Raw genomic sequence first — 24,087 nt, 5'->3', positions numbered from 1 at the left:
ACGCAACTCAAAAAATCGTTACGTATTATAATCATTTTAACTGATATATTTATGTGAATACAATTATGTACATTGGTGTCGAATTCTTATTATATAGATTTCTGCGGCTCCTATTAAGTAAATTTTCCGTTTTTTCATTACAAATCAAATGCTTAATGTCCAAAGTGCGCAGAGTATATCGTTAGTTAATTGTTAAATTCTCTCTCGCATGTATCTAGATCCTCTCATCAACACTATTCTACGCAATAATTTCCTTTCTCAATTAACAATTATTCTTTTGTATCGCTATTTGACGAATATAATATACAAATTTAATGATTTTTCTGCATACATGAAATATACATAGAAGATTATATGTTATCATTGTGATCCACTCATCGGTTTCCTCATCAATTATTACTAATCATTTTTCATCTTTCTATAATCTAGTTAAACGTTAACATATTCCATTTTTATACAGTCTATTCCACAGTATTCATCACGAGAAGTACTCATCAAATTCATTTAATTCTGTGTAATCCATGCTTGGATGACTGAAAAATGAATATTCCTCCTTTGTACTTATGAAGTGAAGATCTACAAATATCCGACCTCGAAGACTTAACAATTGTTTCATCAGTTCAAGTAAAACCTATTTGTCAATCTGATAAGTCAATGTTAAGACATCTCTTCAACATTCATTTATCTCCGTACGGTTGGATTTTCATTCAACTTGATCCATTAGAGTAAAATAATATTTACAATCTTGTAGGAAAATATTGAACAATAAACCATTTTATATATTGACACCAAAAAAAGTCAATGGAATAACGACCATAATAATACGAATAATAGTGAAAAAAATAATTTTGTTATTTTTCACATGTAAAAACATGCTCCATTCGAGAAAAAAAAAAAAATTATTACATTTACCCATATTAGTTGAGGCAGACAGATGATGAAAAATTCAATATCTGTTGTAATTATTAAAAAATTTATATTCGTCCATCGTCGTACATTCCATCAAGGGCCGAAAACAATGCGGCTCGTTTCTTCATTTCTCCCTATTGATCATTTTTTTTATACGTGTGCATATGTATGATTGTTATTTTTTATTCTTGGTGGATAATCGCTGGGCAGTCCAAGATGCATTAAAAACTATCTCAAATCATCATGACAGGGTGAGAAATTTCATAAACTCCTCGAAAGACTACCGATTCCTCCTTTACGACATTGTGATTGAAATCCACTGGTAAATGGAAAAAAAAAATCAATGTCATATTTTTCAGGCTTGATCGTGTTTTCCGGAAGCCACGAACCCTGAAATTGGCTTTCCATTTAGTGAACACAAGTTTCACAAGCTCTCCCGTAAAATATTGTCAAAGCCCATGGGATTAATTTGAAAACAATCGCGAAGAATGTCCAAGTTGAAGATGATCTATTGGAATTCAATGATCAATTGCCTGTAGATGACAGCCAAGTTGGGCCATCTCCATAACCCAAATGATAGCTCAGCATCATTTACACGAATTGCATTGTCCCGCTAGATATAAATGATAATGTGATAATATCATACTTAAACATAATTTTTTTCCTCTAATCGACTAGTTATAACTCCATCATAGTCCTTGGGTTGATACTTGATTTTCCATGGTGCGGCATAAGTCTTATGATGAACCCTCTGCAGGGCCTCAGTTAAATCCCTCGGCTGCTAAACCATTGCCTGATACTTCTGCTCAGGGAGAATGTAAGGGTCCGATGAATCAGCGGGTGATGATGTCATATCATTGACCGAGGCAGCATTAAGATGATGATGACCAGCTAAGTGTGACATGGAAGATGTTAATGTCATGCTGTGGTGATATTGTCCGTGATGATGATGATGATAATTACTCTGAGGACTATGATGCATGTGAGAGAGTTGGCTCTGATAGTAATCACTCGATGCGTAAGAGTTCTGATAGCTATTGTACGTCTGGCCCGGATAGCACTGGCTATTGACGGATCCTGGGGATGCTGAACTCCAGGGAAAACCGTAATCGCTATGATGAATTTGATTCATGGGTGGTGGGTAAGAGGATGGTGGTAATTGACTCGAGCCTGGTGTTAGCGGTGGTGATGGAGTTGTCAATGCTGAACTGGCATTACTTCCACCAGTTGGTGTTGCACCGAGTCTTGGATATGCTGTGTTACTTCCTACCAATGGTGAATTTGAGCCCGTGGCTTCTTTACCACGGGGTGACGAAACTGGTGATGAACGACGGCTCGGAGTTGCTGGATTATTCGTCAGTTTACTTGTTACGTTTTGAGACTGACTCGACGATCTTGGTGATGCTTTTGGTGGAGAGGTTTGGGCCTGTTGTTGTTGTTGTTGTTGTTGTTGCTGTTGCTGCTGCTGTTGTTGCTGCTGTTGCTGTCCTTGTTGCTGTTGCTGCAACTGTTGTCTGCACTTTGCCCGACGATTCTTAAACCAGACCTTGAATTTGAAAAAAATTTCCAATTTTAGACCAAATGATATTCCTTATAGTCTTAACGTTGCATTAAAGGTCCGTATGTAGAGCACCAACGGCAATAACGGTATAAATTGAAGGAAAGATGGTGATAAAAGGAGTTAAAGACTACCCATGCCCATCAGGCTCCCCTCTGGTTGAAAAAAAAAGAAAAAAAAAAAAATCCACACAACCGCACTGTGACGTTAGTGTAACAACAAATAGACGCTGTACCCCCCTCTGGTTTTTCACCATTGGACCGGCGGGCGGGAATATCTATGTGGCACGCTAAATCCACTCTCCTTTATTCATGTACACTGAGCATAAAGGAGGAAAAAAGAAGCATCTCCCCCTACCCTCTTCACATTCTATCCCCTGACATCGGCCTATGTATATGTATGCCGCAATCATGTACACCAAGGAAAGCACTACTATATTTCCCCTAGGGTATTATCCCTACGCAATACAATGTGACCAAAGGGGCGATGTCATGAATCTATGGTGGCTTCAAAAACCGGATCTATAAATTATTATTATTATTATTATTATCATCAGAGAATAAATCTTTTCTGCAGTGGATTGATTATAGGGTGATTGATCGTTGCATATATCATTTTTTTTTTCACTTAATAATTGCTAATCATTCCATTTCCTTATATGCTTACTAGTGCTAGTTTAAAAATGCTTATCAACTATTATCGTATGCGTTCATCAGCACAACCCTCACCTCCCTCCTCCCTCCACCCTCCGCACGCCCTAAAAAAACAGACCGCCTGCAGGGTTATTTTCACCCCATGTTGGTATAGTCTACAACTTATAGTTTACGCCCCCCGTTTATGCTGAGGTGCAAATTGCCGCCACCATCTGGTTTATATCCAATGATAACCAATTTTTTTTCCTATATCAATATCATTGTCATTTGTTATTATTCAATATATTATCTCTGATACTTTGACAATTAAAGGAGAATTAAGATACGAATGTCGAGCGGTTTTAGCATATATAATGTGTCTGAAGAACATATATAGGACATCAATGGTTAAAAATAATATAAAATGGGTAAAAATTAGAGAAATATTTGGCGTGGAAAAGGATAGAATTTTTTTATCTCTGTTGAAAAAAGTCACACATGTCTGCCTTCTTGTGCAACTCGGACGAAAAGTACATAACACGGGACTGAGGCAGAAACACAGCTGCATGTTGTATATATATATATCGAGGTCTCAAACTCTCTACGAGAAGAGAGGGAGGGTATATAGCACCGATGGGAGGGTTATAATCCACAAACAAATCGACTGTATGTCGTTCCTAACGTTTCAGTCTCGCTATTTTTTTTTTTTCCTCTACAAGCCCCCCCGCACCCCCCTTTTTCCACGATAGAGCCTTCAAATACAATTGGTCGTACGTTGGCGATGAAAGATGTGCATTACCCTGTGCTATCCACCTTTTTACCTCCTCCCTCTCTACGTTCTCTTGTCTGTGAATCTCAATGGTCCTTTTCTAGTCTTTTGAGCCATTCAGGGAGGCTTAACTAGGAGTTAGAATTTTGGGGAATGAAAATCATTGATGCTTGGGGTTTGATGTGCAGGCCATCATTTTCAAGATTCACGATTCCTTATTAATTCGGCATAGAATAATTCTTGAGGGAAAAATTTTTCTTCATTGTGAGTAAAAGCCATTTGATTCGGACGTTGTTGGTGAACATTAAATGATCAGGTAAGAAAATTGAAAAACACCAACAATGAAAAATGAAGAGAGACGGCCATAAAAAATATATATGCAATAGTTATCATTTGATTTTGCTTTGACTTGTAATAATATATACAAAAGCCTGTGTGAAATGGAGATGTTACGGAGACCGCAATAAAAATGTCAAGGAGAAAAGGATACATGGGTCAAGGCATCTATCACCGCCTCTCCCTCTGTTCTGCGGTGCAATAGGGGGCACAATGGAGAGGGTGTGAGACGATGAGTAGTTGGAGGTTTGTGTAAATACCTCAAATCTCGACATCCGTTGCTTCGGCACGAATCGTCAACCACACCAAACGTTCATTTGCTTTTTCCAAACTATCATGATTCATGCAGGAGATGGAAGTTGCATTGATATGATGGATATAAATTGAAGAGAGAAATTTTTTGCTCTACGTATAAGGTTAGTAGTCCAAAAAACATAAATAACATATTCCAAGAAATGAAAAAAACGTTAGGATTCAGTTACCTGTACTCTTGATTCCGGCAAGTTGATCTTCATGGCCACCTCCTCTCGCATAAAAATATCAGGATATCTAGTTTTGGTAAACAGTCCTTCAAGTACATCCAACTGCGCTCTACTGAATGTTGTACGTTCCCTTCTCTGTTTACGTTGCGCTACACCTGAAACATAAATTAAACAACATTATAAATATATTTATTATAGGAGAAATATAAAGTTTCCACGTGTGGACATGTCGAAGGGGTGGCCATGGTGCGATATATTTTCAATAGTGAGAATGCTCCTATGAAAAAGTATTAACGTCCGGAGGGCTGTGGGTGGTGTGGGTGGTCGGGGAGAAGAGTAGCAAAAGCGTGGTGAGGTCGCGATAGCGTAATTTTTAGTCTACGTCCCTTTGCCCAAACGCACCATCGAGCCTTGTTCTGGTCGTTTCGGATCCCACGTAATCCGCTTATGAGGAAAAGGGGGAACCAAGTATGGGGGTAACTCTCACTGAAGACAAAAAAAAAAAAAGAGTAGGGTCACTCTAGGTACATTCTCATGAAGTTAGTCTCTGGTGGCTATGGGGCTTTCAGCCAGCTGGCTCTTCAACTTGGGTTCCTCGATCCAGAAGAAAGGCGGATCGAATATTTGGAGCTCATGTCAATGACATATTAGGTTTTACTCGTTTTTGATGAGAATGAGGAGAGACGATAAGTCTGAGGGTAATGGAACGAGGACGCCATCGAAATGGATTTATTTTTAGATCAAGTCAAATTTTCAGCGGATGAAATAAATGAAGAAAACACAGCTCATTTCAACTTTGACAACTTTCAAGTCACAAGGTGTGTTAATTCATAATATCGAAAATTCAATTGAATTTTTGAGGGTTGATGATTTGCGGAGGATTCCACTAGCGGAAAATAAAGAAAATCTGTAAAAAAAAAATTAACCACCCACACGCACCAATCAATCAAAGATCAGTCAGTTACATTGTCTGGAAAAGAATTAGCGAGATAAATATCGTAGATTAACTGGACCTGTATCTTCTGATGCAGTACAGTATCTGCATCTCAGTAAACAAGTTAGTTAGTCAAAGTCTTGAAGGTAGCTCTCCACGCACGCACTCCCAAATTCGTATATTTTTCTTTTGTGTAATTTATTTAATTTATGGATTTTTTATTGTCACTATGCAGTGCCTATCCAAGGAGATAATTGGAAGGTGGGGTTTGCCAACATGGCCGCAGAAACCAGGAGCATCGATCGACCCGTAAACATTGCCATTGTGTGCTCCTCACCTTCATTCCTCCACTCATTATGCAATTGAAATTTATTGCTCATTCACCATCTCCCCATATATAATAATTTATAATATTCCAGTAGTCTAAGAATTGAGGAAAATTGGGTTGATATGTGTACTTGACTGGAGAAATGGTATATGTAGCGCCTAATGGCTCGGTAAACAGCCACTGGCGTATAGTCCTATACTAGTATGATTCGATTTGTTATCGTCGACGCATGTGTTATAGGGCGCTTGAGGGAGGGGCTATATACAAGGGGGTCACTACGCGGCTCATTGGCCTGCAATGAGATCAGACAATGATGGTTTTATATCCCTCTTTGCCGCCTAACGAGTGAATATTCTATTTCATTTCCCATGTTTATTGGATTCTTATACTCACTAAAGATATCCCTCGGATTTGATGATCCAATCACTCAAAGATTTAACGAGTCAAAGAGTAATTGAATTACTAATCTCATTGTATTGTAGGTGAAAGCGAAAAGCTTGCTCATATCAAAAAATTTCCCTTCTTCCCTTTCTTACCTCACACTTGAATGATGAAAAATTAACATTTTATTGATAACACCACCATGTCAAACCACCACTTTGCTTCATCACAACAGCATTGAATTCCAAATATATTCATATAGAATGCGAGAGGCGATGGAAGTAACTTGAAGAAGCAGATGAACAGAGTGGCATTTCAGAGTCAGAAGAGAATGGGAAATTAATTAAAAGCTGAAACGCACCGCCAGCCATGGCAGATTATTAGGGAAGCCGTGGGATGACAGGCACGTGCCCATCGTTCACTACTCTCCCGGCCCCTCCTCTTATTCATATAAACACTCTGTCGTTTTGGGGGAGGGGGTGGCTAGCACGTACCCGGAAAACCTTATCGAAAGCCCATCACTTATCAAAACATTTCGTCACCTCAGCTATCCTTATCCTCACATAATAATAATAATAATAATAATAATAATCTTAAAAAAAAAAATCATAGTGTCCTTTTTTTTCAACCTCTGGCAAATCTTTCATTTTAATCGAGAAAATTAAAAAAATTCGAAACACCATGCCAAATTCTTCACAACATTATATAGTGCTATCAAATACAACATCCATTGGCAATCTTTGAAATTCATATGAGTGAAGTGAAAATCATAGTCTCCAAATATTTATACATGGCCCCGAAATTGATACATATCTCCAATAATAAACAACGCAACAATTCACTTAGCCTCAAGTGTTTATCCACCAATTAGGAATAGATTTATATTTGGTTACGGATTCTCCCCTCTTCATCTTTCATTTGCAGCCTCGATTTTCCCCTTGGCCACCCACCCGATATCGACACGCGTAGATAAACTCCAAATGGTATATTTGCGTTAGCCGAGAAAGAAGGGCCCTCGTTTTCGTTACGTGGTCAACTTGAGTAGTTAGCCTATACTCTCCTCTTGACACGCGCCAAGTCACGCGCCCAGGAGAGAAAAAAATAACACTAATTGAGTGATTGCCTCCATAACAGAAGCGACAGGTTTCTTGTTGACTGGGATATCTATGAATGCCTTATTGTCACACTTTTCATGCACATTATTGACAAAAAAAAAAAAAGAAAAAAGAGAAAGAGAAAAAAAAAACGAGCAATGGGCAATGCAAAGTTATTGGCTATGAATTGAGAAGAAATGAAAAAGAATTTGATGGAATATTGAATATGAAGCTATAATTTTTAGCAGTATATTAAGCTTGTCAGGCCAAAGTAAAGGAAAAAGTGAAAAAAAAAAATGGTAAACTTGACAAAAATTGTTTTCTCTCGACGCATATATTTTGATCCCTCAATGGCAAGATGGATGCTATTTGGTATAGCTTTAAAAGTGGCTGCCATGCGTAGAAAGCTGTATATAGCGGTGTATGGCGACGATAAAAGAAGAAGAGGAAAGACAGGGCTGAGGGGAAACTACTCTCAGAGAGGAAATGCTGGATCGTGCCGTGTTTCCATGGAAACTCTCTGGGCGATAAGCGTTGGTTGGTCCCGCACGGCCTGCTGCCACCCTGATAAGCGGCTTACTCTATCTGTCTTTCCTTCTCCTCTCTCCTATATACCTCTCACTAACGCTAACCCCTCCCACCATCAATATACGCCCCATGTTATAACGTTACTATATACTTCTATCATCATCATCATCATCATCCCGAAAAATCGAAAAATTCCTATAGTAATTAACTAAACCCCTTATGATATTTTTTCAACGAGGATTAGAGGACAAATACTGGAGATAGGTGAAAATTTTGTCTGCTTTGAGAAGCCATAGAAGTGTGGTGTGCGTATGTATGTGGGGCTTCAGTCGATGCATTGATTTGCGTGGTAATCGATGAGAGATGCGTTAGGCTATACGTTGTTACGAAGGTGTATTCGTTACATATCATATTGGCAAATAATATGTTGGATGTTGGATCAACGTCTTACCTTGTGGAAATGCACCGAGTCCATGATCAAGTGGATGTCCATGAGGATGTCCATGGGTAGCAAGTGCAAATGGCGATGGCAATCCGGGATGTGGCCCCCCAGGATGAGGATGCGAGTGCGGATGTGGATGTGTACCAACACCCATGGCTGGATGGCCATGGGGATGATATTGGGCACTTCCGGTTGGGGCGCAAGTTGCGCCCGCCGCCTTCAGATACCCCGCCATGTAGGTCGCGAGGCAAGCCAGTTCACCCGCCACTGCTGCACCCTTATCTCTTTCACTGGCCTTATCCACCTTATTCTCACACCACCAATATTCACCCTCCTCACACCACCCTATCGACAATTCTCTCCTTGATACTTTATTATTACTAGTATCGCCGCACAATTTCTTTGATCCTTCAGCCGCCACACGCTCCACGTACTCCTCCACCTATTAACACACAGTTATTCCTTGGTTATCCTTAACATTTATTTATACATTATGAATTATTATTTATCGAAATCACTTTCCATTAAATACTATCCAAATGCTTGGAGTGCCGTTCACTCTAATTCTTCACCCCTAAATACACTATTAACACTCAACTATTTTTCTAGATTCAGTCAAATACATAGTGTAAAACATAATAATAGTCTAGTATATGAGTAATCGGCAAAGAGAGAGAGAGAGAGAGAGAGAGAGAAAAAAACGACAAACAAACAGAAGAGAGTATGAAAAAACATTGTTTTGTTTTTCTTTTTTGCTTCTAAAAATCATTAAACTCACCAATCTCTCTCTTCTAATTATAACATAAGATGATCATTCAGCAATATCCACAATAATGATTTCCAATGTTGAAACAACTGACACTATACATTGACACAACGCGGAGTAATAATGGTTTGTGAATGTTGTAAATTCATCGACGGACAACACTCTCGAGCCGAAACGGACTACGACTAATGGAACAGATGAGAACAGACTCGGTCAAACTCCTGGCTATCCCCACCCCTCGTACCCTCACCTTAATAGTTTTTCAGACCCTACAGAGGTACCTTCCAAAAAATCATTGGTGGATGGTGGGGGATTTTTGAGGGAAAAAGGGGCCTGGGATCTTTATTGATGGAAGTGGGGATACCACCAGCTCGTACCAATGGCTATGGCAACCGCAATAATATCTATTGGTTATCCATCACTGTTACACCATTAAATAAACTTATTGAAATATTCGATATTCAATTTTACTCGACATATTATAATCATCTTTCTTTTTATTAGCTTACTGCACTATTGTAGATAATATATGGCATGTGCTAGAAGCGGAAAGCGGAAGTGCATCGAGCCCGGTGGAGTAGTTCCTTGCGGTTTATACCGTCGGAAATTTTAAATTTGCCATTACCACACTGAATGGTTAACCAAACGCTTGAAATAATTATTAATATTCCCGTGTGAAAGTGAAAGAAATGGATCTGTCAATTTATTTTGACTATTTCCATTTGAGTCGGTGGTTTTTTGAGTGTGAAGAAAAGGGCAGATTGTCATATTTTCTAGTTGTTTCCATCGGAATTGAAGGGGGATGCTTGGAAGTGAAGGATTGTGGACCTAGAAACACGTGAGTAGATGTGTTTACACGGGGGTATTATGGCGGATAATGTTTGTTATAGGCTTCACTGGCATACTAGCATCGAGTGCGCAACGCTCAGAAAGCACACATATCCCATCTGTATATATAACCACCATGCATAGGCCACATTAAAAGGTCTAGCCACAGTCGATCCGATTAAGCTTATAGCGGATGAAGCTCAAATTGACGGAGATATACTTCAATTCGTCTAATCAATTCGTCTATTTTGTTTAACGTTCAATTGACGACAAGAGTACAATGATACAATGATACTCTTGAGAATTCATTGATTGTTAAATCATATGAGTGGTGAAGGTATGAAAAAATAAAAATACAAATAAAAAGATGGATCATGAATCACAGTAGGAGGCTCCACCTGAGCCTCTTCCACGAAAGTCTATTGTCTTTCATCAAGTGGGAGAAGGGGGTATTCCCCTCTTTTCCTCATACCGAATTTAAGCCTCTCGGCGGATGATGATCCTGCTGGGGGTCATTGACGAGCAAGAAATCCCAAGAGTTTTTCACCATTTCAAGATACACCTCAATAGTCTCCGGAAAAACACCCTTTCGGGTATTAACTATAACGACGAGTAAACACAACAAGGTGTCGGTGCTCGTGCTCACATCTTTTACAACTTGACAAATATTTTTCCAAAGAGTTAGAGTTCTCTCAAGTGGGAAGATGGTATGCGTCGCGCTGGCGAACAATTTCACATAACAGCCAGCCACCCAGTCGAATCCAAAAAAAGGCGAAAAAAAATTACTTCTTTTCCCCAACTGTGGAGACTTGTGTGCTACGGGCTACGCACTGACGAGGGTGCAAAGGATTATTGCAGGGGTGTTTCGTTTTGTCTATAACTTGGGGATACGCCCGGCGCCAACTGTAGGTATACACTGTCTGGATTGTAAATCCCTTTCTCAACTCACACTTTGAATATGTGAAAGGCCCATTCATTCTAAACCATGAGGGACGTTTATTTTTATTACTTTATGATTATTGAGGAAATTGGCCAAATGCATTAACATTATATTTTCCGATATTCAGCCGCGATAAAATAAAAAAAATAAAGAAAAAAATATAAATCTGATTGAGAAGTAGCAAGCGATGTCATCAAGTTTTAGGGAATAGTTTTTTAGAGAGAGCTCAATAGAAGAGAATACATTTCAATAAAACTCTGGTAAAAAAAAAAAAAGAAAATATGGGAAAAATAAAGGAGTAAAATATTGAGAGAATGTGAAATGTGAATTTTGTAGGTTGGAGGTTGGAGGTGAATATGTGGAAAACCGGATGGGGTGGATGGGGTGGATGGGGTGGATGGCACAACCGCGCGGAGGTGGAGTCCGCGGCTCATGCGCGCTAATATTCCTCCCATGAGGAGTGTAGCTCCGCCCTTTTCTCTTGCGTTTTCTCTTGACGCGGACAATTTCGACGGGACGTTTCTGCCCCTCATATGTACTCACTATCATTCCTACCTTTTTTTTTCTCTTTTATTGCAGCTCACTCTCCCTTTCTCTCCATTCCATATATCCTCTCTCTACACTCACTCTCCACTCACTCTACACTCACTCTCCACTCATTATTTCGCATAAACCAATTGACTCACTATCTTTATCTTATATTTATTTTACAATCCAATGGATTTTTGTCAATGATTTTGGGTAAAGCAGTGTAAATTACACGTGCATTTACTAGTTTAACATTTTTGAGAGGAAGGATTAATCAATTTGATGTGTGAATAATTTTGAAAAAAAAAAAAGTGGTATTTTGTATCGTACAGCTATATCAATATGTATATATGCTGCCAACAAAATAATAGACAATTATAATATGTCAATGTTCCATGTTAAATTCAATTGAGTCAATTTACTAAATTTCGTCACCTCCGCTTGAGTCGCATTACAATTCTCAAACATACGAACATGGGCGAAATAACAATTTTTTAAAATAAGTAAATAAAAATAAAAGCCCCCATATCTCGCAGTCAATGCTATTTTTGGGAATTTTATAACTAATCTTGAAGATACCAGCGTTCATCTATAATAAATGATAGGCATTGTTATGCATAAATATGACATAGAGTTATATATTTACGAGTGGGGACTGGTCGCCGACACGAGCAGAAGGATGATAGTTGGATATATACGGTGCGTCGTGAAGGCAGAATAAGGTTGGTGAGGTGCGCAAGGTCACCCAGGATCGAGGTGAAAAGACCTCGATGTGTATAAACGAAAGAATAAAAGATGAGCATACATGTGTATGTATATGGATATAGAGGAGAGAAACCGGGTGTAACCAAACGAATTTATAGAGGAGAAATTAGGAGGTTTATAGAAGCTGTGCACGGTAGCTGAACCGTAGATCATCATTAGACGCCCAACTGGGCTGCTCGGTAACACCGAGAGGAGACACACCGCCTTTCATTTTTTTTTTCATTTTTTTTCATTTTTTTTTTTTTTTCATTTTTACTTCTCCGCGTGCATCTGTAAAACTTGATATTCCCCATCCTCCTTCCCTCATACTTTAATGTTGACAGTATAGGTACAGTTTATAAGCCAATATACGCACACTTTCAGCCGCCTCCTCAATCACCCTCCACCATTGATTATTTTTATCACCATGTGTTATATCGATCGCGGAAAAATAAAAATTGATAATTTTATTATTTGACTCAACAATGGAAAAAGAAAAAAAAAAGGAATAAAGAGAGAAAGTATATGATCTATTGATGCCAACTCCTCCCCCTCAATTCACCAATTATCAACTTATATAGAAAATTCACGCCCCAGCAGTTAGTCCCGACAAAGCAATCTAACCAGCCCAAGGGTAAAAATATATATGACAAATAATTGGTTGAGTACAGAAAGGAGGGGGGAACAGTTACGGAATGTAAAGGGAGAGAATGAATGTGGGTTCCGCATCAGGGGTGGTCTGAGGGTAATACCCCACGCCTCTTTACCGCCTCTTGGAGGTTACGCTCCAGGGGTACGTGACGCGCGCCCTATCTATACCTTCCCACACAACATGAGGAGAAATACTAACATTATCAATTGACACTGGATAGATTGAGCAATATTGAATAATACTCGCTACCAGATGAACTGCATCGAGTGTATCGAGTGTATCCATCAGTGTGAACTATCTTCCTTCTGGAAGACAGTGGCTAACTCTATTAAACTGACGATGGTGCGTGGTAGCAAATACCATCAGTATACTAAGCCACAAATCCAGGCTTAGAGCTCAGAAGCTTATGAATTAAATTGGTTAAACCCAGCGTTAAACTGACAATCTGCCAAATACCCATTGAATATTTTGAAAATGGTCAAAAAATAACTCGACCCACTTAATTGTTAATTGTTGTTGAATTCTTTGTCTTCACTAGTCCCCTTGAAAAGGCAGCCCCCTTGAAAAGGCAGTCCCAGGCAAATCTCATCAACACGAAAAAGCCTCCGTCAAAGGCAAATATATTTACCAATCGATCATGCCTCCTATGTAAATACCGAGGTGATATAGTATAGCAGTACCTATCCTCCCCAGAAACTCGGAAAAAATCCATCTATAACTAAATTACACGGTATACCAGGGAGCAAAGGTTAGGTAGGAAAACAGTAATATAAAGAGGGAGGAAAAATTTTCAACACTTGGTCTCTGGCTATTTTTTACGATTCCTGGTGGGAGCATTTTGGAGGTGCACAACAGCCGCCACGCAGCTATATAAACACGTCAGCGATGGGCATTGTTACCTTGGATACGCTCTCCCGTGTGTACAAGCTATTGTAACGAATCGTTTACCTTCAGAATGAAAGATACCTTTTCTCCTATTCATACTTACTGGTGAGCATTTTCAACGAGACAAATTTCATTTCCGGGTGTTTATTATCTTTTATTCCCCCCAATAATAGCTTACCGGTGCTCCCATTTTTTTCAACATCATAACATGTTTTCACATATTTTCAGTCTTAATTTGTCAATGATTATTTTTCAAAATAATTAATAAGTTTGTGAAATAGCATTGGGATAAGTCGTTTCTCGTAACGACCTAACCTCATTAGAGCGTCATCAACCTGTATTAATTCCAATCCCTAATTTAATACTTCTTCAAAGCCTGACAAAGCTAACCAATGACCTGGCCGTCGTAGGACAGATATTCAAGTACTTCCTCGAAGGTGATGGAGCTTGAAGCGTGTGCCTCTTGGGTAAATATCCCAATCAACTACTATCTGCCTTGTCTAATTGGATAATTCTTCAGGCTAAATAGCACGTAAATACGTGTGCTCTAACGCTGTCATCGCGTTGTCATTGTTTTTCATTTTCATTGCATTTCCATTAATTGATATTATTTCTAAAGCTCCTCTATAGATTAGCTAAAGATGGACAGCTATGTATCCAGCATGATGTCTAAGGCGAAGAAAAAACTATATGTCCCATAATATCTCATATCCCAAAATTTTTTTATCACTTTGTGTCGGCCGAGACACTGAGGCACCTCTCATCCACCAATATATAAACTATTTCAACGGAAGTGCTGGCCAAGCTGTCAGATCTCAAATCCGACAATGCGAGGACTGAGGCCTTTTAAGTATTCGACACCATCTCACACTTTTTTTTTTCTCCCCGCTCTAGATCAAATCTCGTATCCGAGAAAAAGGTAAAAGCTTATACTCTTTTTCATGACACGTTCATTCCGGAATTTGAGAAGTCTCGAAGTCGAATTCTTTAATCCATAGGGAATGGAAATATGTTTGGACCGGATATTTAGATCTGGAATGATTTACGAGTTTGGAGGGGATGACAAGCTCTTTGTTGAGTTCAATTCCAATTGTTCATTGACTTCACTCAAAGTTACTTGTTTTTTTTTTTTTTTTTTTCATTTCATTTCATCATCCAATTTTCAGTTTTCCAATGCGTTAGTTAATTAAGAATGATGGAGAAATATATTTTTATCGTCATATATTGGAAAATCTATTTTTTTCCGTGTGAATAATCCATTAGGAAACGACCGATCCAACTTTGACTACAAACCCCCAAATTTGAACAAATTCCCACTATCTTCTCTTCCCAAGCAATTTATCTGCTCCAATCGTCAGCCCATAAAATTGCGTTAACGAAATACGTATCAAGAAGGGGGATCTGCTCTCCATTATAACTACAAATATTCATCATCCTATATGGTTGAGGGAGGGAGTACAAAGCCGACCCTCAAAATACCCCACTGATATCAACGAAAATCTAGGCGGTAGTGTAACTGGGATAAGGACTAAAATATTTAGAGATTGATCGGTGGGTGGTATCGATAACAAATCAATCGAAATAACTATTTTGGCCTTTTTTTTTTATTGGTCGGATGTAAACGGTAAAAAATTTGAAAAGACAGCTCGGACAAGCTGATCAATAGGAATGTAAATTTAAGTTAGAAAAAACATCAATGGACCAAGTGGTCCATACCAAGTAAGATGGCAACTGGAGTCTCAAAATGCGCAAGAAAAAAGCCCATGGAGTGTTGTGGATAATTGTGTGGTTTCTGAGTGGCGGCCTGGGGGCTTTACGTTATTCTCAAGGGAATTCCTGCGGCTCGCTCATCCCCATGGCTATATACATAATCACTGGCAAACGAGTCGTTTATTACCAACAATACGCACCCCGTGCCCTCGACCCTCCACCACCCTCAATTTCTACCCAATACAATTTATAGTGGTTTTTTGGTTTTTCTTTTTTATTGGTAGTTTCATGTTCATCTCTATATGGTGAGAGGCTTTTTGCTCATCTAATATATGTGCCATTTCGTAATAACTATATATTATCAAATCTTATTGGTAAAAAAAAAATATTTATCGTCAAGTGATTTGAAAAAAAAAATGCCACCCATATAATAACGATAACTTTGCAACCGTGTAATTAACAAACGCGCCCGATATTTACCCACAGCAATTTGTCAATTTTTCCGATGACATTCACAATATTTCATTGATTCGTTTCATTCAAAAGGCCCGATATGTATGCCAACAAGTGTTGAAAAGTCTTTCTGAGATTTAAATGGATTTCAATGGTGGAGAAAAAAATGTAATTCACATACACCCGCACGTCTCTCGGATTCTCACGGAAAAAAGTAGCCGTATACCCAAAGAAACACCTTCCAACTTGGAATTTATAGGCCAAGAAAAAATGAATGGAAACCAAATGGTCAAATGGTTCGGGTATAGTGTCCCACCCCTAACGGCTGAAAACGGGGCGAAACGAATTAATTTATATTTCCTGTGGAGGTCAGGTTCTCTCAGATGAAAAGAAACACCTTCAAGTTCACTGACACTAACCTCAACTAATGTCAATTGACATTCCACCAGTGTATCCACATAATTTAAGTAATGTCAAAGTAATTGTTATTATACTTGTGGCTGTTGTTATGGAGTTGAAAAAAATTTGAGCTTCCAAATAGTAGAAAAGTTGTTATTGTTTGGGGTGAATGAATAAATGTCTTTTGTATGCGAGTATCATTGTTTCCCTGATGGAGTGAAAACTTGAATACAACGTGGCAGAATGTGATGTTCGATATAGATAAAGAAATGGAAAATTCGAGGAGGACAGACGGAGAGAAGCAGAAAGAAACAACAAGGGGAAGATTACAAACGTTTTTGTGGCTCCTTAGTGGGAAAAGACTGTAAACTGAGGACTCTTGAGTTTACGCATCGGAGATGCGAATCTCGAGTATATCTGGCGTGCGGCCTCTTGACGCCTGATGCCTGCAGTGCCACAATACTACCACTCAGATACACCCTCACTCATTTTCTACATGGCCTTTATATCCAATACAACCGCCCGACGCCCCTTCAAATACCTTTTGTACATCCAAACCATGTTCTCTTTAATGCTTCGATGAGCATTTTCACGCGATGCATTTTTACTCGCGCCCTTCGCCCTTGAACGACTTTCTGTCCTTCCCACCACTCAATATTCACTCCCATTATATTTTTCTTTCTCGCCCTGATTTTTACAACCTCCCTACCTTCCCGCCGGCACAACTAACACTTACTCTCCTTGTCCATTGAATACAAGACAACTTATTAAAATTCGTAAAACCATCCTAGAAAATCGTGTGAAAAACATTATTAAATTCCACAGAGATATAGAAAAAAAAAAAAAAAGAAAAAAACTTGTGAACCAAGGAGTGTGATATTCTGCTGGACAAGAGTGAAAAAAAGAAAAAAAAAAATCGGTGGCACAATCGTTAATTAACGAGTGAAACCTTCACGGAGTTCTTCCACGGGAGATCGCAAAACTACTCTCATAAATTTTGTATACAGAAGCTTGAGAGAGGTAACACCCGGTGTGTATATGTGTTGGTATGTTGAAATATAAAAGAGCTGACGATGTGGGCGGGAGAATGGAGAAACGCAGGAGAAATACGAAAATATTAAAGTACAGTCGTAAAAAAAAATGAGAAAAAACATAATAATCAGTAAATTGCGTACGTAAAGTACGAAGGATTTAATTAATTTTTCATGACAATGTGCTGAAAAGTAACTTTTCAGGGACGCTCCTCTTGGTGTGTCTTAAAAGGCACTTTCCCTTAACCCTTAACATTTCAAAGACAAATATTGTTCGTAACTTGTGCCTGAAAGACAAGTGGTTTAAAATAATGAGAATAGAGCCTTATCGTATCATTATCGGTGGGTGATAGCGCTGAAAAATAGTGAGGGAAAAAGAGGGATAAACCTCGGATATTTTCAATTTAAAGCATTGCTTGATTTTATGACTCGGCCTGTACATTATATGGTGAGTGCCTGGAATGAAAAAGAGCGCCTGAGGCATATCATGAAAACGAAATGGTCTCCAGCCACGTTAGATGACACATGGGTTATAGTACGAGCGGAGAAACGGGTAGTAGTCCACTGACGCTCTGACGGTTCTCTTTTCATATATACACTCATATAATACAGAGATAGGACGTAAAAAAAAAAGAAGAGAAATAAAAATGAGGAACGCCAAGTGAGAGAGGTGGGAGGTGGGGTCGTCGTCTTTCTTGCCGCCTGGCGACGGATCCTGCGATGAGCACAGTAGCGGCAAATAGCCATAAATATAAAATATGTCCCGGTCCTTTTACCCTTTTACACTAACACTTGAAGCCCTCCTCCTCTCGCGGTATAATATATATCGATTCTCATCTTTCCCTCACACGACCTCCTTCAAATATATACTGGTAGAAGGTAGAAAATGCCTTAACACATTTGTGTATAGCATTCCATGTCTTCCGCTGTTTCTATTCGATGGCCCGATTCCATTTGGCTTTCACCTCATAAAACCTATTTTATAAACTTTAACAAGTGGACTATTTCTTTCCTTGGCAAATGCACAAAACATTTCTTTAACATATCGAAGAGTTTTTTTAAATCCACGTGAAAAGTATATGAAATCCATGCGAAATGAAAAAAAAGTCAAGAGAGTCAAGGCATTATATCGCCTTTCATTTAGAAATAGAGAAGATATTTGTGACAGGCTGGATGATATTCACGCGTGATAATGTCTCCTGAGAAGCAAGGATATTAAAGATTCTATCCTTGCTGCTATCCAACTGGACTGGATAGAATTGAGAAGATGAGACAAGCATGCCCGCGCGCAGCCACATTCATTCCAATCTGCTGCAGCAGCAGGGACAACATCTCCGCTTCGGACGCGTCCCAATGATACTCCCGGTGCGAAAACCTCCACCGACCACGGACGCTCAGCAAACCCGTTCTTATTAATACATATATATATATACACATTCATTGGCAAAAGGCGTTCAAGATGCCAAGTGGCGGCAAGTCGCAGCAAGTGGCGGCAAGTGGCGGCAATCATCCACAGTTAAAACTTCATTTTTTCCCTTTCTAAATTCTCTTCAAATAACAAAACATTATAGCAATAAAACCAAAAAAAAAAAAAGTTTAAAAACAAAAATACGACAATACGAAAATACGAAAAACCCATCATGGATTGAAAAAAGAATAATTGAAAAGTGATAGCGGCAGAGGCAGTGGGAGAAAAATACGAGGAAAAAGAAATATTAAAAGTGCCGCCGCAACGAAAAGTGTGGAACTATAATGAATATGAAATATAGGTAGAACTTGTTGGCTTGACCCACCCAACACTTTGGTTGGCAAAAAAATTCCGCTAAAGTCATCTTTTTTTATTTGATTTTTTAATCAAGGAAAAAATCATAATACTTATTCATAGCAAGTGATGAGAAAAAAAAAGGTCAACGTAGAGTGTATATATTCATGTCGGATTCTTATATATAGATTATTCTCCGAAATTTTTCACCTCTTGGAGAATGCCGCACTGCGGTGTGCGTCCAGGTGTTCTACCCGACGGTTAGGTACGTGTCCTCCAAGTTCTCCAAAGCTCGAGCCCCCCATGGTCTTTTCATGAAACCGCTAATTAGGTAGCTATAACCACAGCCAAAGCTACCAACCAAAACTTACGCCTCTTTTCTTCATTCCCAGCCTTTCAAATACCACAAGGAGGGCCTTCTCCCATTTTTCTATTCCCAATTGACATTATTAAGAGAATTTTCATGTCTTCAGTAGGACTCTTGAAATCATCATTTAATATTACTAATCGTTATATACAAAATTAATTTCAATCAATCACGAGTCCATTAAATTCACTAATGAATACAGAAATTATTACAAAAGTGATATCTTTACATTGCATTCTTATCGGCTTTAATTTCGCATTTAATCAACTTGCAATCTATTATCTTTGCTATTTGTACGCTGTTGATGTACTGTTGATGAATATCCCGCTAGCTAGTATAATATAATAATAATACTGGTCCCTCTATAATTCGACTTTTAAGAGACATTTTTTTAGGGAAGGATATTAGTTATATGTTAAGGACGGGCTTGGGACTCGTAAATCATCGATACAACAACGGCCCCGTCTCCAGATTTATGGCAGCGAGTGTTTGTCAGATGAACATCCAATATGCCACAAGCCCTGGTATGGCGCGTATAGGAATCACCTTTTCCACTCTGATTTATTCCAAACTTGATTCGCTTTTCAAAAAATATCATATTGTCGATAATAATTTTCGGATTCGATCAAAAGAACCCAACTTTCTATTTCTCCAAGTCCATCAATTTCATTACAATTTACAATGCTAATTATCAACAATTTTTAATGAAAAATTAATGAAACTTTGACAACATTGAGCGAATTATTGAGAGTGAATTAATCATTTGCTGATACACCCAGTCGAAAAAATATGAAATATTACCGAGTGAATAATTTGGATTGGATTTTAGAAAGTGGTTCTTTTGTCAGTGAGGTGTATAAAGAATCTCAGATATTATTTTTTCACATTTCAGGTATCTCACATCTGCAGGTATACGAAGAAAAAAAAATGCGTTTCTTCGAGTTTACGTGTGACAGACATCTTCATGCTCCGCAGGGCATTTTTTGGGTTCCTCCTCTTTGTATCATTGTATTATAACCGAGCACGCCCGATTCGTCGTAGTGTTACGATAAATAGTAATCATGGAATGTCCGTCGGGACGAGTCATCTCGTGACTGTAAAGTTCTCAATCGCTATGCCCCATATATATAACACACTTTATTTTAGAATAATAACTTTTAATTTAGTATATTCACTGGTGAAATTTTGAGTAATTGGAAAATTGCTTTCATGTATAATTATTATGATAAGAGAACAAATGAGTCATGGAGATAAGATATTTCCTCTACGATTTAATTATTACCATATTATGACAACTCTACTTTGTTACCAAAAAAGGAAGAAAAAAAAACCACTCTCTTTCGCTTTCAACAAATCATTTACGCAATTTGTAAGCTGTCCATAAGTACAAGAAGGAATAGTCTCTTCGCAATTAGCAACGATGACGAAGCATCAGAGATAATCGACTGACAACTCGTGCATTTCTCAATACAAATACATTACAAGTGATGGAAACCAAATCAGCTATTAGTAGGAAGACGATGATTTCTGATAATTTTTTTCCATAATATGAGCAACATTTTTAAATGTTATGAGAATTTCAGGCAAACGTTTTTTTTCACCATAAACAACTGGATCTTCTGCCGTAGAAATTTAACAATCTCTCAAGAACAACACAACTATCATGAGGATTGAATTTGGAATGTGATTGAAAAAAATTGTGTACATTTATTCAATCAATGCGGAGCAGTGGACCTTTCAGGCAATCAATTTCCATGCAATCTCTCCAATTCAACGTACACTAGGGAAAATGGTCTACCCTATCTCGAAAAATCAATGGAGAATAGCCAGCTAAGTCCTCATTCTTCAATTGCCCATTTGTTGACATTTACGTTCACTATCGATTTCGGTCATTGTACTCTGTTGTGTGTATACTTCAATTCATTCAATATAGCCTCAACTTGATTACACTTACATTCACCATTCACCCATTTTACTAAATAAAAATTGCGGCATTAACATTAATATCGGCATTGACAACATATCGGAAAGATATGTTAAGAATCTAGTAGTATGAATATTATAACTCACCTTAGCCAAATATTAAGAATCGTTTGTTCAAGTCTGTGGGCCCTTACACCTCAAGAGCTGATTATTCCCAGGCTCTTCACCACCGAAATGAGTGTGAAGATAAATAGATAGATATAGATAGAGAGAGAGAGAAAATTATACCTCACAGTTCAGCACACGAGTGTCCACACACGACCGTCCCAATCATAAGTGGCCAATTCACAAACACGCAAAGGGATCAAAGGGAAAATATTCACCTTCTGACAAATAAAATAATTCACTTATTATTAGAGCACAACGCGCCCGTTATCCTCTTGAGAATATATTCAGTATTTGGCGATGTCTTCCCAGTATTGTTCCCTCTCTCTCTCCATTTGTGGCTCTCCCCTCTCTCTACCGTTGGTCCCCTCCTCAACCAACACCGATAGCTATATCAAACTTAAACTCTTAATAATGAGTATTGAGTGGGGTTCACTCTTTTCTTGGAATTTCTCACACGGTGAAACAACCAAAGCACACTAAAAATATCCCATGTATTGTCACAATATTATGAATATAAATGGAGGCGGCAAATTCGGATAAGTTTTTACTGGATGATGTTACGGACGCGAATGAATTCACTCGACTTGTATTTCTCCAATTCTATCCTATCGTATCGTATCGTACCCTACCCTACCCTACCTTACCCTACCCTACCCTACCCTAGCCTACCCTACCCTACCCTACCCTACCCTACCCTGCCCTGCCCTGCCCTGCCCTGCCCTGCCCTGCCCTGCCTGCCTGCCTGCTTGCTTGCCTGCCTCCCTGCCTACCTACCTACCTACCTACCTACCTACCTACCTACCTACCTGCCTGCCTGCCTGCCTCCCTGCCTGCCTGCTACCCTCCTGTTTCTTGGTAGCGCCGTTGACAGGCGGCGCTGCTCTCCAGCTCACCTAGGCTCTTTTTTAATTTTCCCTCTCTATCACACCGCTCGATAATGTAGAGGGTGAGTATGAGTATTTGGCTGAAATGGTTGGAATGGTGGTGGCAAAGTTGTACGAGCCAGGGGTGGGGAGAGGTTCAAGGCACTTGGGTACATCTTGGGCGCAACCTCCTCTTATGGACCAAAATGGCCACCGTTCCGTAATTCTATTGGTGGAAGCGTCCTCGTCAGATGACGTGGGCGGGGCTTCCGCTAGTGTCCTCCTTTCTTCCTTTCTTTTCCCATTATTTTCCATTTTTTATTTCGACGCCTACGTCGACAGCTATATTCGACTCCACCGAATTTCCCCTACCGAATCCGTTGGGATGTGGATTTGTGGAGGAGCCCTCAGGAGCAAGGCGAGGCACTGCAAGAAAGTGAAGCGACGTCAATAACGCACACTTTTCATTTTATATCCTTCGTCCTCTCCTCCCTCGTTTCATGAGGTTTTCCACTCCATTCAGCCACCTATTTCTGAGTTATCTGCAAAGGGGAAGAAGTAGAAGTGCGCCCATACATCGCCAGAACAAAATATATTAGATTTTCCTATTATTTGTTAATAATATCGACTCATTGTATTATTGCAGAAAATATTTTGTTTCCTCCTCTCATCTCTTAACAATTCCTTTCAAAGTTTAACTTTGAAATACTCAAAATCTCAACTTTAGCTAAGAAACAACTTTTTTGGTAAATGAAAAAAGACAATACTGTGGCGAATCACAAGGTTATGTGATGCCAGACTCTTAAATATTGGGGTGCCAATAAATTTTAATAGAAAAAAAAAAATGAACAAAAAAGTCTCGCCTAATTGAAATGGTGTAGGGCATGTCAACTCAAATATTGACAATCATCACTTCATTCTCAGGAAAGTTCTTGGAGTGGACGAGTTACACCCATCGATTGATTGATACTGAAAAGAAGAAAAATGATAAAGTGGAAGCTTGATCAATAACCTCATCTCAATTCGGAAAAACTATACTATTTATTGGAAGATGTTTGATATATTTCCACGGTCAGATCAACACCTCCCATTAATCGCAGTAGCACTCTCCAGTCACCACTATTTGCTTTTCAACACATAACACTAAGCGCGTACTTGGGTGTTGATGGAAAACCGAACATCTGGCTCCTAATGTATAGATGCATACCGCAGGCTCTAAAGGGCGAAAGGTTGCAAGATCCATCGTCATAGTTGTCCGTCCGTGTATAGCATGTTGAGTTGTATGTATATACCCAGAGAGAGAAACGTTGAGGCTAATCCGACGGGCGAATGTTTGACAGGATAATTTTCACGTTAGCGTGGAGGCATTATACGCTTTTATGTTGCCCCAGACGTGACGGAGCCCCCACACTCCCATTGTCACCAATAAGCCGTATCCCACATCGTAGCTTTTGTTGAAAAATGTGTGACATGGGCTAGCAAAGCAACCAGAGGGGCTAACATTCACATATATTTAACTGTTTTTTTTTTCTCGAAAATGTTCATTAAACTTCGTTCTAAATATGGATGGAAATGTCAATTATTCACTTTTATTTTTCTTATACACGTCCAGGCCAGAATTTTTTTTTATTTAATAACCATCACCGAATTTCACTTAAACTCCACATTTTGCCAG

General features: G+C 38.9%; 1 protein-coding gene across 1 annotated transcript; it reads right to left on the bottom strand.

Annotated features, from left to right (window-relative positions):
- Window positions 1-23: 23 nt before the first annotated feature.
- On the bottom strand, window positions 24-9,695 carry LOC105272227 (homeobox protein OTX1 B). The gene is made up of 4 exons (XM_011314246.1): window positions 9,669-9,695; window positions 8,403-8,835; window positions 4,687-4,841; window positions 24-2,455 (listed from the first exon to the last, which is right to left on the bottom strand). Exons 1-4 carry the CDS (start codon window positions 9,693-9,695, stop codon window positions 1,691-1,693), a joined length of 1,380 nt encoding a protein of 459 aa, XP_011312548.1. The 3' UTR covers window positions 24-1,690.
- Between the last annotated feature and the right edge of the window lie 14,392 nt (window positions 9,696-24,087).

Source organism: Fopius arisanus, unplaced genomic scaffold (assembly GCF_000806365.1).
Source record: "Fopius arisanus strain USDA-PBARC FA_bdor unplaced genomic scaffold, ASM80636v1 scaffold00149, whole genome shotgun sequence".
NCBI lineage: Eukaryota > Metazoa > Arthropoda > Insecta > Hymenoptera > Braconidae > Fopius > Fopius arisanus.
The sequence above is the reverse complement of the archived record's forward strand: the minus strand, read 5'-3'. Positions and strand labels throughout refer to the sequence as shown.

Bases quoted from the DNA above. Each gene is read 5' to 3' on its own strand.
- LOC105272227 (XM_011314246.1), bottom strand. From the start codon at position 9,695: ATGCCATATATTATCTACAATAGTGCA. The intron at 8,836-9,668 runs GTAAGCTAATAA...GTGTGTTAATAG, and splicing joins ATATTATCTACAATAGTGCA to GTGGAGGAGTACGTGGAGCG. The intron at 4,842-8,402 runs GTAAGACGTTGA...TTTATGTTTCAG, and splicing joins ACTCGGTGCATTTCCACAAG to GTGTAGCGCAACGTAAACAG.